General features: G+C 37.5%; 1 protein-coding gene across 12 annotated transcripts in view; it reads right to left on the bottom strand.

The window, feature by feature from the left end:
• The window catches only part of DTNB (dystrobrevin beta), a 239661-nt gene that overhangs the window by 200301 nt on the left and 23577 nt on the right, over positions 1-15783 (bottom strand). For all 12 annotated transcript variants that reach the window (XM_049651935.1, XM_049651937.1, XM_049651938.1 and 9 more), the window contains 2 exons: positions 13376-13443; positions 3824-3904 (listed from right to left, as the gene is read on the bottom strand). In XM_049651935.1, the coding sequence (XP_049507892.1) occupies positions 3824-3904; positions 13376-13443 (149 nt within the window). The remainder of the gene's footprint in view (positions 1-3823; positions 3905-13375; positions 13444-15783) is intronic.

Genomic DNA, 15783 nt, shown 5'->3' with positions numbered 1-15783 from the left:
ACATTGTGTAGCAACTACACTTCAATTAAAAAAAAGGAAATGCCAACTATCATCATCTCTATTGTATTTTGGGTCCTAAACCAAAATAAATAAGCAGTAATTATCCATGTAAGTTTCAGAAATGATGAAATTTAACTGTCATTATTCAGAAATGACAAAATTCTACACATAGACTATCAAAGATTCTCCAGATAAATTACTAAAACTGATATTTGAGTCTGGAATGATTGCTAGATACAAGTCAAGATATAAAAGTCACTGTATTTCTATCAGTAACAGAAAATGAAGTTTTAGGGGTGCCTGGATGGCTCAGTCAGTTAAGCATCCAACTCCTGATCTGGGCTCAGGTCATGATCTCACAGTTGTGAGACTGAGCCCAGTGTCAGGATCTGCGCTGGGTACGGAGCCTGCTTAGGATTCTCTCTCTCCCTCTGCACCTCCTCCAGTTCTCTCTCTCTCTCTCTCTCTCTCTCTCTCTCTCTCTCTTTCTCTCTCTCATTTAAAAAAATAAAACAAGGGGCGCCTGGGTGGCTCAGTCAGTTGAGCGATCGACTTCAGCTTGGGTCATGACCTCATGGTCCATGGGTTTGAGCCTCGCGTCAGGCTCTGTGCTGACAGCTCGGAGCCTGGGGCCTGCTTCGGATTCTGTGTCTTCCTCTCTCTCTGCCCCTCCCCCGCTCATGCTCTGTCTCTCTCCATCTCTCACAAATGAATAAACATTAAAAAAAAAACTTTTTTAATAAAATAAAATAAAAAAGAAAGAAAAAGAAAATTAAATTTTATATACTATTTATAATAGTATCATAAATCATCAAAACTTTAGGAATAAATCCAATGGAGGAAGTGCAAATATCTCCACAAAAAAACAAAAAAAATTATAATTTAACTGGCAGAAATTAAAGAGCTAAATAAATGGAGGAACATACCATGTTCATTGGAGGAAATGTCAATATTAGAAATATGTTGATTCTCCCCAACTTACTCTATAGATTCAGTGCAGTCCCAACAAAATGCCACAGGGCTATACATTAAAATAGGATAAATTTTACTATATGTAAATTATAACTAAAAAGAAATCAAGAGGGGAACCTGGGTAGCTCAGTCAGTTAACTGTCCAACTCAGTTTCAGCTCAGGTCATGATCTCACTGCTTCACAGGTTCAAGCCCCACATCGGGCTCTGTGCTGGCAGCATGGAGCCTACTTGCGATTCTCTGTCTGTCTGTCTCTCTCTCTCTTTCTCTCTCCCTCCCTCTCTTTACTCCTTCCCCACTCACATTATCTCTCTCTCAAAATAAATAAACTAAAAAAAAAAAAAAAAAAAGTAAAGATAGAAAAAAATCCCAGCAGTGTTGTTTTATTGTTTCTTTTCAGTAGAAATTGTTAATTAGATTCTAAAATTTATATGAAAATAAATATAAAAAGGCCAAAACTGTCCCAATATTAAAAAGAAAAACAGAATAGGGGAGCCTGGGTGGCTCAGTCGGTTGAGCGTCTGACTTTGGCTCAGGTCATGATCTTGTGGTTTGTGAGTTCGAGCGCCACGTCGGGCTCTGTGCTGACAGCTAAGAGCCTGGAGCCTGCTTCGGATTCTGTGTCTCCTCCTCTCTCTGCCCCTACCCTGCTCATGTTCTTCTCTCTCTGTCTCTCAATAATAAATAAACATTAAAAAAAATTAAAAAAAAAAAGAAAGAAAAACAAAACAAAGTAGGAAGACTTGCTCTGATATTAAGACTTATTATAAAGCTATAATAGCAGTTACTGGTAGGATAGACAAATAGACCAGTGGAACACATGAGTCTAAGAGCATATACAGAAACTGCTATGAACATTCTTTTTTTTTTTTTTTTTTTTAATGTTTATTGATTTTTGAGAGACAGAGACAGAGCACAAGTAGGGGAGGGGCAGAGAGAGAGGCAGACACAGAATCCAGAACAGGCTCCAGGCTCTGAGCTGTCAGCACAGAGCCTGACGCAGGGCTTGAACTCACAAACCGTGAGATCACGACCTGAGCCGAAGTCGGATGCTCAACCAACTGAGCCACCCAGGCGCCCCTGAACAATTATACATTTCTCCTAATGAGTATGAAGAGAAGATCTGGAGGCAGTGAAGAAAAAAGGATAGTTTTTTCAATAAACCATGTAAGGGACAATAGAACATATATATGGATAAAACTGAAATTTTACTCCTACTTAAACTATACACCCACAGAAAAAAAAATTTTTCAGGTTGATTAAAGAATCATATGTGAGGGATGCCTGGGTGGCTTGGTTGCTTAAGTGTCTGACTCTTCATTTTTTTTTTTTTTTTTAATGTTTATTCATTTTGAGAGAGAGTACAAGCAGCGGAGGGGCGGGGAGAGAGTATCCCAAGCAGGTTCTGTGCTGTCAGCACAGAGCCCAACACAGGGCTCAATCCCACTAACCGTGAGGTCACGACCTGAGCCCATATGAGCCACCCAGGTGCCCTGAGTGTCTGACTCTTGATTTCAGCTCAGGTCATGATCCCAGGGTCGTGCGACTGAGCCCCACATCAGGCTCCACACTGAGCATGGAGCTTGCTTAAGTTTCTCTCCCTCTCCCTCCCTCCCTCCCTCCCTCCCTCTCTCTCTCTCTCTCCCTAGCTCACGTGTGAAAAAAACCATATGTGACAAAATAAAGCTTCTAGAACAATGCATCTTTTTACTGTACATTACTAATGCCACTAGTCTGTTTTCAAACTCTCAACACTGCACACATACACTACCATTTCCCAAAAATAATTACAGGAAGAATTATTAAAATGGTAGTTGCTCTGATAGTGATTTTCAAACTTTTTTTTACCACAACCCACAGAAATATATTTAACATACACACACACACACACACACACACACACACACACACACACACGTCTAAATATATAAAAAACAAAAGTTTCACAAAATACTTTGTCTTACCATATAATTCGTGTTCTGATTTCTTTTCTTTCTCTTTTTTTCTCTATTATGTGCTTTAAAATCTGGCTGCAGCCCATCAGAATGATTTCATGAACGATTAGTGGGTCAAAACCCATAATTTGAAAAACAATGCTTTGAGAAATCAGAGACTTCAGTTTAAGATGGCATGGTAAACTCCCTAGAGAGAATTTCATACTAGGACTTTTAAGTAACGCTTCAAGTAGGGTAGAAGTATTTAGATGTAAAGTGACTTACCCAACATCATGTGTTTATAGTAAATGCCAAAACCAGGACTAAACTAAGGTTTTTCCAATTCCAAAGCCAACGTTCTTTCCATTACACAAAACAGTTTTTCGTTAACACACACAAACAAGAAAAGTGCAATAATTCTGTCATAAGTTAATCTTCATGGAAATTAAGAGAAGAAAGATTCTATATCCATGTGTGTATATATATGTATCCATACATACACATATATATTTTTTATTTACTTATTTTATAAGTAGCAATTGTGGAGTGATTACTTATAGAAAAGGCTGATTCATGTTGTATTCATTTTAATCAAGAAAATTAATTTATCACACCTCTATCAAAATACTGTTTTTCTTTTCTTCCAGAAGCTGATTAAAGAGGTGAGAAGGAGAAAGCAATTCTTCCACTTAAAGAACATTAATACTGTGCCAGCATCGAAACCAATTACATTATTGAATTTAGTAAACATTTTGAGGGACAAGTCCTTTCCATGACAAAGCTTACATTTTAATAAACATTCAAGACAAAAATAATTCAATTAACATTACAGGAGGACTAAAAGATACTAAAAACCTTTTATTTATATTATTGAGAGCACTATCCAGCTATCACAGAAATTAGTGAAAATGACTTACGGTTGCATCGCTTTTGTACAAATCGTAATTTGCAAGCTGTTCTATAAGTTGATAGTCGTATGACATCAAAATTCTGAGCACCTGAAAGAAGGGCAAACAACATATGTTCAACTGGACTTACCATTTAATTTCTAAATACTGGGAAGTGACTATTCCACAGCATGGACACAGGCTATATATAACATGGCAACTAGGCTTTTCTTCTGAGAAAACAAAAGGGGTAAGGAAGGGTCAGGCACACTTTCTTCATGCCCACTCCATGCCCAGCACCATGACAGCAGTTCTGCCTATATTATCCTGTCTGCCAGCCTAACAAAACTCGGAGGGAGAACACTCGTAACTAGAGTGAATCTTTCCTTCGATACCACTTATATGAGAAACACTAGGGAAACTAATGTGAGAAGCTGGGAAAGGGAAGTTCCATCCCCAACTAACCAAACAGAAAGATTACTAATCTGATCAATCAGACTGTACACCATGTTTACCAGTGGAGAAGTAACCGTACAAAAAAGTCAGCATATATGGTATATAACTCACTCTCTTTCAGGTTCTCTCTCCAGTGCAGTTAGAGTCAGATTTAGGTACTGCAAAATGGAATAGAGCAAGTATCACACAAGTCCAAAGAGAACTGGTTGAGGGAAATGGGAAACTCCATAAGCTCCAGCCCAGTTTGCCAGAAATCTCTACTCTTAAGTTCAAGGTGCTAGTCAAGAATTAATTATCACTGTTTTCCTTTGCCATTTTTTTTTACGCTGTGAAAATATATCCCTCTAAACCCAGTGGAAAAAGGAAGTAACAGTGGGATGGCACAGGATTCAGACATTATAGGGATCCCTGGCCATAATATCATTTTTAAAATCTAACAGCAGTGTGAATCCCAAAATAATTTCTACAAGTCAAGATATAATCAATAACTTTAGAACTTTATTAAAATCTTGTTGTACCAACATTCAACCATCCAGGTTCTCAAACTTCTGATACATTTACCTTCTTCTGAAGCAGTCCTCTTACCAGATATCTATAAGGAAAACCCTCATATACTGCTCTAAGAATAGCCTTCACTTTTTAAAAATGTCCCTTATGTAAGGGGCGCCTGGGTGGCTCAGTCAGTTGAGCGTCCGACTTCAGCTCAGGTCACGATCTCACGGACCGTGAGTTCGAGCCCCGCGTCAGGCTATGGGCTGATGGCTCAGAGCCTGGAGCCTGCTTCCCGTTCTGTGTCTCCCTCTCTCTCTGCCCCTACCCTGTTCATGCTCTGTCTCTCTCTGTCTCAAAAATAAATAAACGTTAAAAAAAAAATTTTTTTTTAAATAAAAATGTCCCTTATGTAAACGTCATATTGATTTCCTGATCAGAAAATATTGTAGTTTGGCACATAAAAAAAATAGAACAGAAAAAAAAAAAAAAAAAAAAAATAGAACAGAAAGTCCCCAGTGAAGAAACTAAAATGATTATCCCTTTGAGTATTCTGAACTAGAAGAGATTACTGTTCATTTCATTATCATTCATTTTGAGAATACTTCATTATAAGAAATACACTAAATGTCCCTTTAATACCAATATGTCAGACAGTATGTATCAAGCTTATCAAGAAATTGTACAAAAAGTCCTAACTAAACACACAGGCAAAACTCTAGCCACAGGTGGAGAGCCCGGTGAAGCTCCTGGATAGATAGGAGACAATCTAGAAATACTGAGTACCCAAAACGTAGAGGGAAAGGATAAGAAAGGATTAACTCTTCTTTCTTTATTATGGCTCTCTTCATTCATGAGAACAGGATATCAATCTCTATTGTATAACCAAATCCCAAGGAAAGCAAAAAATCAAATGGGTGAGTTTCATTGTATCTGCTCGTATCAGAGTCTCCTGGGGAACCTGGAATCTTCAGTCTAGAGAGTCCTACAATCAAGCTAGGTTTGGGAAACATAACTATCCAACTCAACTAAAAGGTCTGGCTCATGCAACTCTTAAATTCCACCTCACACCCAAGCCCAATCAGTATGGGCTACATATAATTACCCAAACATGCCAAACCCTCTCATCTGAGCCTTTGTAAGTGCTACTTACTGCTCCAGCCCCTTCTTCATCACATCACTGAACCGACTCAGCCTAGATATCACTTCCTCCCAGATCTTTTCCTGGACCCACCTCTCCACCCTCCGCCGAGCTGCCCCAGTCATGGCCCCTACTGCCCTATCGTTCCTTATGTCCATTTCCAGGAAACTAAGTTTGATGAAGACAGAAACCATTTAATTGTTGTGTTGTTCACTATTATATGCCCAAAAGTAGGACATATTAAGACTAGTTCCTGAAATATTTGCTGAATGGATAAATAACTGAAAATTAGGAAGTTCTATGTCACTGGTATAAAAGACTGATCTGCTTCCTCCCAAAAATATACCAAGTAAAGTCGAAGTATCAGACAAACTATACAATTTTGGAAAAGCTGATAAAGAGAGATAAAAGCAGTGGGAAAGCCAACTCCTTTCTCCAGGTAAACATGCTGATACATTTAGCCTTCTTCAGATAGATCACAGGATTCCAAACCATGTTCGAGGGAGCCATAGGATTTGCTGGAGGTGCTTGGCAGACCATGGGAGGTGCAAGGAGGTAAGTGTATTTTGTTAGAAAGGCCTCTAACTGATGAGATGAGAAGAGAAGGAGAAAGGAGAGAAGAGATTACAAACTGAATAAATATAAGTATAGCAACATTTCTGAATTGTCCCGAAAACTTACAACCACTTTTAATAAGGAAAAAAAAAAAAAACCTTTCAAGAGAGCGAGTCTGAATAAGTAACAAATATAAACATAAATGACTTCCTTATTTTTTTTTTTTTCGGCAGTACAATTAGAAACCCTGGGGACCAGAGATGAAGCCAGAGGTCCCAGCAGAGAGGAAGGTACAGACCACAGAGTGGTGACTTCTCAGGGGGTGAACTAAAAAAAAAAAGAAAAGAAAGAAAGAAAAACGATACCACAAAGGGAAATGGTAGGGACACATGGCTGGCTCCACCTAGATTTAGATTTAAATTTTATTTATTTATTTTTTTAATTTGAGAGAGAGAGAGAGAGAGAGAGAGAAAGCATGTGTACATGGGGGATAAAGGCAGAAGAGGGGAGAGAGAATCCTAAGCAGGCTCCACACCCAGCGTGGAGTCCATCGTGGGGCTCAATCCCACAACCCTAGGATCATGACCTGTGCTGAAACCAAGAGTCAGATGCTCAATTGAGTGAGCCACCCAGGCACACCTATATTGAAATTTTAAAAGCAAGCAAAGAAAGTGATAGTCAAATAGATGAGACAAAAGAAAAACTGATCATGCAAAAGAATTATAAAGTCTAACTTTTGGCGGTTAAAAAAGATAATGCTGAGGCACATGGGTGGCTCAGTGGGTTGAGCGTCCAACTCTTGATTTCAGCTCAGGTCATGATCCCAGGATCGTGGGATCAAGCCCTGCATCAAGCTCTGTGCTGAGCATGAAGCCTGCCTAAGATATTCTCTCTCTCTCTCTCTCTCTCTCTCTCTCTCCCTTCCTCTGCCCCTCTCCCCTACTTGCTCTTTTCCTCTCTCTAAAAACAGAAAATCAAAAATTTTTAAAAATTAAAAAAAAAAGTTAATACTAAAAGTGGTGTATCTTTCATAAAGGAAGTACTCTAAAACATTATATTCCAGTATTACTTTGAACAAAGTTATAAATATCATGCTCTGAACTTCATTTTAATTGACATTAGAATTTCTAGGGTAGCCACAAAAAGAACAGGAAAAGAATACGAAAACTCACAACCAAGAAGAGGGAAAAGTAGAATGGAAGGAAGGAAGTTCAATTCATCTAAGGAAGGCAAGAAAGGAAGAAAAAAAGAAAAAAGAAAGGACACATTTGAAGCACAAAGCAAGATGGATGAAAAAATGAAATCTATCTGTATTCATAAAAAAATTAAACAGAATAAATTCTTCAGTGAAAAAGCAAAGACTGTCGGTCACAAGGGTAGTTGTTAAATAGCTTAGCTTATGCTGTTTCCAGGGGATACACACAAAACATAAGGCTACAGAAAGTTTTGAAAAGATATTATACAAAGCATTCTAACCAAAGAAAAAAACTGGTGCAGCCATATTAATAACAACAAAATAGACTTCACAGCAAAACACATTACTAGAAAAACAGGGTAACTACATAATGACAAAATATTTGATCTCCCAGGTATACGTAACATTTTAATGCATGCGCATCTACAAACAAAAGCTTCAAACTACTGAGAGAACTAAGGGGAAAAAATTTAAAATCTATGATCAAAGCAGAGATTTTTAACGTCTTTTAGTAATTAAGGAGTCAAATCCATAAGGACAAAACAGATATGAATAAAACATGTAACAAGTTTGATCTAAATAATGCAGAAATCATACACATTATTTTCAAGCACTCATGGAATATTTACAAAAACATGTAACAAAAAAGATCGCCAAATTCAAAGATTCTAGAACGTCTCTCATTCCCTGATCCATATCCCAATTCAGCTAAGTATTTTTTTTTAATTCAAAGTCATTTATTTGCAAATTTTTTTAAAAGAGTACTCTAAATAATTCCTAACAGAAATAAGAAAGCACAGAGAAGTGATCATGAAAATGGCATATATCGGAACACATGGAGCACAAAAATAGAAAATCACAGGAAAGAAGTTCTTAAGTGCTTATATAAGAAAGAAAAAAGTGTTAAAATAAGCAGTTGGAAAAAGGAACAACAGAATTGCCTAAAGTAGAAAGAAGAAAATAATAAACACAAGAGAACAAAATAATGAGGAAGAAACAAAATACATGGAGAGGACCAACAAAAGCCAAAAGTTCCTTGAAAAGACCAATAAAATTGACAAAATTCGGGAAAACAAAAAACAAAATCACAGTCTCTGAGACTGGAGGGAGGCCTGACGTCAGCATTTTATCACCTGACCTAGAGAGCTTTCACTTTACCTCCAGAGTTGCAAACTACAGTTCTAACTTATCACCTTTTTCTTAGTAGTTTTATATCATGTAAGAATTGTAAACTACCAAATTCCTTCTATGTAATTTATTCCAGTCTTCTTTTAATAAATATTTATTGAGCTACCGGGCCTACTGGGATGAAGAGATGTGATCCTAATTCTCATAGTGCTTAGTCTACAAAAGAAAATATTAAACAAAGAAAAAATAAACTAATTTCACTGCCCTTCATAGTATGGAATTTAAATATATGGTCTAAAAACAGAAAAGCTTAAAAAAAAACTGAAAAGCTTAAGAAGATTATAGAAAAATATAACAATGGTATAATAATAAAGCCACACAACATAAAAAAAACAACCTATCTAAATTATTAAATTATTATGACTGCTTTCATGCTATAACAGCAGAGTTCAGTCGCTGTAACAGAGAACTCATTATATGGCCTCCATATCCTAAAATATTCACTTTCTGACCCTGAAAGGAAAAGATAGCTAGCCCTAGCACTATATTTACAGAATAAAGGAGAAATACATACATCTCAAGAGAAGCAGGAAACATCTGATAAAATTCGATACTCGTTCATAATTTAAAGAAATAATAAATAAATATATAGAATAAAGAAAATAATAGTAATAACTCTCGGTAAATTAGAACCTAGAAGTAGTTCCTTAACCTGATAAAGGGTACAAAACCTGCAACAAATATCATTTTAACAGTGAAATACTACATGTATCCCCATTAAAGTATGAAACAAGACAAGGCTGGCTGCTATCCGTCCTGTTCTTCCTGTTCTTATATCAGAGGCCCTAATGAGTAGGTAGGTAATGAAAAAGAGGTATAAGAATTTCAAAAACAAGAATTAAAACTGTCTTCGTTTAAAAATAATATAATCCCATAGAATGTACAACATCCAGAATGGACCCTCATGTAAACTATGAACTTTGGGTTTTACAATTTGTGAACACAGGCCCATCAGTTTTAATGAATGTACCCTCTCGTGGGGGATGTCGATAATGTGGGAGGCTGTACATGTGTCGAGACAGGGAATAGATGGGAACTCTCTGTGCCTGCCTCTTAATTTTACTGTGAACCTAAAACTGCTCGAAAAAAGTGAAGTCTCGGGGTGCCTGGGTGGCTCAGTCAGTTAAGCGTCCGACTTCAGCTTAGGTCATGATCTCGTGGTTGTTCGGGTTCGAGCCCCGCGTCAGGCTCTGTGCTGACAGCTCAAAGCCTGGATCCGGTTTCAGATTCTGTGTCTCCCTTTCTCTCTGACCTCCCCTGCTCATGCTTTCTCTGTCTCTCAAAAATAAACATTATAAAAATTTTTAAGTCTCTTTTAAGTAAAAATCTATTAATTACCCATTGAGAGTAATAAAAGAGTGGAGAAAGATCACTGGATTCAAACTTGACATGAAATCAACCCAAAACCTAGAGGGTAGAACTGTATGAGAAGGCTGGCAAAAGATGATTTCTGCATCCATAGAAGGGAATAATGCTGGAGATTTGGGGGGAGTAGAAAATGAGAGAGTAGGCCAGATATCACTGCCACCAATGCAATTCTTCGCGTGAAAAAACAGGAGAGACAAGAAGCCATACCAAACATCTCCCAAACTGTCCAAATCCTTGAGTTTGTTACAGAGAATAGTAATTTATCCAGGGCTCATGTATCAGAATAATATTCACTAAGCAGTAAACCCAGTTCTTCACAGAACACCCAATTTCTATTCCAAATATCGACCGTCACTGTACTCTCTCACATGCCCATGTTTGTTTCCTGAAGCCACCCCAGGCACTTCTTTTTTATTTTTTTAATGTTTATTTATTTTTGAGAGAGAGTGCATGTGAGCGGGGAGGGCAGAAAAAGGGAGGACAGAGGATCCAAAGCAGGCTTGCAACAACAGCAGAGAGCCCAATGCGGGGCTCAACACCACAAATTGCGAGATCATGACGTGAGCCAAAGTCAGACACTCAACCAAGTCACCAAGGCACCACCCCCCACCCTCCCCACTTCTTCTTTTTTTTTTTTTTTTTGAGAGACAGAGAGGGCACGAGTGAGGAGCAGAGAGAGAAAGAGAGAGAGAGAGAGAGAGAGGGAGAGGAGACAGAATCCCACAAGGGGCAGAGAAAGAGGGAAAGAGAGAGAACCAGAGCTAACCCAAAGTGGGGCTTGAGCTCACCCAATGCAGAGCTCAAACTCATAACCTGAGCCAAAGTCAGATGCTTAACCAACTGAGCTACCCAGGCATCCCCCCCACTCCCAGGCCGGTACTTCTTAATATCAGGAATTATTGTTTATTTCTTTGGATTCCTTATTTTGTCTGTTTCCCCCTTGCCAAAGTGTAAGCCATATGAGGATAGTCAGGCACTACGTTTTGTTCTCACCTTAACCCTAGCACTTAGAACAATTCCTGGAACATAATAGATCCTCAATAAATGTGTTAAAAATTAAATAGAAAAGATGACCCCTATGCTGAGCCTTGAACAGCAAACAGGAACAACGAGTCAGATGAAGGTGAGCCGAACAGCATGAGCAAAAGCACAGAGACATCAAACATATGATCGATGTGGGAAAAGCCAATTCAGTATGACCGGGCAGTGACACCCATGGTGTGTGATGGAAACCGGGAACCTATGAACCGAGGGGAAAAGAGGCCAGGAGAGCCTTGCCGGGCATGCCCAGGAGCTTGGACTTTCTTGGGAAAGCAATGAGGAGCAACTGAAGGGATTTATGAAGGAAGTAACACAGATTTTTGCAGTTCAACTGGCAGCATCACAGACCACAGATTGGAAGGGGTTGACACTGAAGAAGGGATCCGAAACAGATTGCTTTTAGTTCAGAAAAGTAACAATGATAAAAATATTAAACACAGCTAATCACATTAAATACCTACTATTCTGTGTCCGTGTTAAAGGCCTGACGTTATCTCATTTAATCTTGACAATAATTCTATGAAATAGATACTACTCCCATTTTATGGACAAGACAAGTGTAGCAGCACAGAGATTAAGTAACTCACCTAAGATTATACAGCCAGAAAATGAGGGAGCCGAGATCCAAACATGGATAGTCTCACAGCAGAGCCTGGATTTAAAGCCACTAAGGCATGAGAAATTCAGGAGTCCCTTAAGAGGTAAAACTCAGCAGCACTTTGTGATTTCTTTGGAGGTGGAAGGTGAGGTGGAGGGAAGTGACTGCAGGGTGTCTGGCTTGGATGACTAGCAATTAGAGACTCAGAACTACAGAACTCCTTAAAGATGGCCCGGACTGACTGCCCACCCAATGCCACAAATTTCTTCTCTGACATCTTCAATACTTCTCTAGCTTATGCTTGACAGGACAACATAGATCTCAGTTAAGTCAAACTCTGCCTCCCGTTACTAAGACTCTAAAGATTTAAAATATCTTGCTTGTTGAAAGAGGCTTCTGAGACTTTATCTACTGATTTTTACTCTGTGATATGCAGAATTCTAGAATTCTACAAGTATCTCAGGGGCTATCTCAGGCAGGGCTCCTGCCTCCCCTCTTCAACGAAGCAGTACCAATTCTATGACACTCTCGTGTTGAGGGTCCTTGTAAGATCTCATTTTTTAAAAAGAGTACAATGCTTTTAAAAGCAATCATGAACACTGGTACAGACCAATAACCCTATTTCATGGCAAAGGAATTTGTGGTCCCCCAAGTACGAATGCACGAGTCAAGGTCACATAGACAAGTAATCGGAGACCAAAATAATCATTCAAATACTGGGAAATGACCCACTTCTCTCGGCCATCTTTCTGTTTGAGTTTTATAGAAGAATATAATTTTTTAACAAGATTTAAAACCATATTGTAAAGTAATATACCAAACTATACATTTGTACTTTTAATTATTCCTATAGCTCTAAGTTTTAACACTTAGTCCTCTATACCTCTAAATCTATATCCAGTGTACTTAATTTATATAATGTATTAATTATTTATCACCACCTGCAAGCTCATGGTAACAATGGAGTTACAACAAGAGGTCTAAACTGACTGGTGTGCCTTGGGACACCTGGCTGGCTCAGTCAGTAGAGCATGTGACTCTTATCTCAGGGTCATGAGTTTGAGCCCCAGCTTGGGTATAGAGATTACCTAAAAATAAAATCTTAAATAAATAAATAAATAAATAAATAAATAAATAAACTGACTGGTGTGCCCTAAACTCATAGATATGCTAGGTAACATTTCTGCCTTAGTATTCATGATCTTACTTAAGAAAGTAATTCAAGTCAGGGCACCTGTCCAGCTCAGTCAGAAGAACATGCAACTCCTGATCTCGGGTTTATGAGGTCAAGCCCCATGTTGGCTGTAGATATTTAAATAAATAAATATGTAAAAAAAGAAAGAAAGAAAGCAATTCAAGTCAACTCAATTACAATATATGCTCTGACTTGAGGTCCTTCAACTCCATGATTCTTCAACTCCCTTTTTTCCCTTTTCTAAAGCTTGGAATGTGCTAAGGATTAAAGATGTGACTTGATCAGGGAAAAAAAAAAAAAAAAAAAAGGCATCCCCACACATACAAACAAGGGCTCCAGAAGCACTCAAGACTCACGCATTTCTATGAACAGCTGCCTCTTCTCTGCCATGGTCTTCCGCTTGTTCCCACTTTCCTCAATCATCCTAGAGACAAAAAAAGATACAATAGACCACTGTAATTTGACAGTTCAACCAAGAGCTTATCATTCTATTAAGAAGAGGTCCCAAAAACCAAGTTGTATGTGCACATTTAAGACAGCATCAGTAAAAACAAAGTGAAAGCCTGATACAGAAAAAGACAAATAACTGTCCTTTTATTTATCTGACAGCTTCTAAAATAATTACAAAGTTAATAATTAAATGAGCACACACATTTGCTTCCTGTGCTGAAAATATGGAGCTATGTCTTATTTCTAACCTTGATTATTTTCTCTGCAGAGTCCTGGATTAGCTGAGACAGTTTCCCATATCCTTACTGTTTTACAAAGATAAACATGTTACTAAGTATAACTTAGCAAATAATTATAATGAAAAGCTAAAATAAAGAACATAAGAAGTTATTAGCTTATACATAAAAGATATAAATAAAATATTCTATTTTATATTAAACAATATTAAACAAAAAGGTATTTATCCCCAAACTCAAAGAGCTCCTAAAGGTAAGTTTTTATCACATGATAATAGTTTAGGTTGACAGACATAGGCTGTCACTCTGTTAAAACTCTTTCCATGCATTACCTCATTTAATCCTTCCAACAACCCTAGATACTGGTTATCATTCTTATTATACCCATTTCCCATTTTATAAATTAGGAAACAGCCTGCAAAGAACACTAACTTTCTTGAGGGCACACAAACAGAAGTGGTAGTTGAAATCCTAACCCTTTCACTAAACTTCTTACATAACTGTTGCTTTTAGATGCATATTGCCAAATCTCTACACCTAAAAAGCTAAAAAAAACCAACAGCGTATTGCACAGACCCTAGTGATGCAAAATCTCTAATAATTTCTGCTGCATTTTGCCTTATTCTGTGAAGAAAAAATATCTAGACAAAGAGCGTAAGCCTAACAATTTCCTTAAGCAAAATTAAGCTGTTACTTACATAACATACTCTCAAATATGTTAGAATCACAAATTAAATGATGGCTACACAAATTACATATCCATTAAGACAAGGTGCCCGGCAAATTATAATTATAAATAGTATCCTAAAGAAAATTTAAAATGTAAATGCAATCCTTAACATCCTACAACTAATGTTTTGATAATTAAGACTGACCATTTTAGATCATTGATATGTTATAAAGTACTCTTCAACACACATGTTGGTTACTTAACAATTTACCCCCAAAAGAACAGAATTTTAAACGGAAAGAAAGCCAAAATAAAAAGCAACTAGAAACAGCAAAATGAAATCTAAGTCCTACAGTAAAAAAACAAAAGTTGATACCCATAGCCTGTAATTACTAAGAAAGAAAGTTACTTAAAAGTTTACTGCCTCTTCCTCAATCTTGGCCTGTGAAGAGGTAATAACAAATCTTAAATGCTAAACACAGATTAAAAGAGAATATCATAATATCCTTTATAACACATCTCATTTATTAAATCCTTTTTCTACTTTTGGTATTTCTCTACATCCCTTTTTTTCAAAGTTGGGTATAAGAATTCCTGGAGATCTCTAAATTCTTCATGACAATCTTCTAAATTGTATCTTTGTTTCCAAGTTAATCTTGAAAAAATTAATATAAATATATTCTGGATCATCTGGATGTCCACCAAACTATAATGCTAACATAAAAATACCAACATTCTCTATAAAATTTAAAGAAGACCCAAAGTCTAACAATATAATGTTCAGTATGTCCAGGAAACAATACAAAATTATTTGGCAAACAAACAACCAAGACAATCTTAACTCACAAGGGGAAAAACGATCAATAGATGCCACTGACGAAATGACGCAGTTGGTAGTAACCTGACAGACTTTAAAGCAGTGATTATAAAAATGCTCCAATTGGCAATCACATACACTCTTGAAACATGAGTTAAAATCTTTTTTTTTTAATGTTTTATTTATTCTTGAGAGAGACAGAGACAGAGAGTGGGAGAAGGCCAGAGCAAGAGAGGGACACAGACTCAGAAGTAGGCTCCAGGCTCTGAGCTGTCAGCACAAAGCCCGACGTGGGGCTCCAACTCACAATCCGTGAGATCATGACCTGAGCCAAAGTCAGATGCTCAACCAACTGAGCCACCCAGGCACCCCAGAAACGTCAGTTAAAATCTTACGTGTCAGTAGAGAAACAAAAGATAGGAAAGGAACCAAATGGAAATGTTAGAACTGAAATATAAACTCACTGGGGGAGAGGAGGTGCTCACTGGATGAACTCAACAATAGAATGAAGACAAAGGAAAGAGTCTGTAAACTTTAAGATACATCAAACAGAAATTATCCAATCTGAACAACAGAAAGAGAGAAAGAGAG

The sequence above is a fragment of the Panthera uncia genome (genome assembly GCF_023721935.1).
Source record: "Panthera uncia isolate 11264 chromosome A3 unlocalized genomic scaffold, Puncia_PCG_1.0 HiC_scaffold_12, whole genome shotgun sequence".
Classification (NCBI taxonomy): domain Eukaryota; kingdom Metazoa; phylum Chordata; class Mammalia; order Carnivora; family Felidae; genus Panthera; species Panthera uncia.
This window is presented reverse-complemented; position numbering and strand designations above follow the sequence as displayed.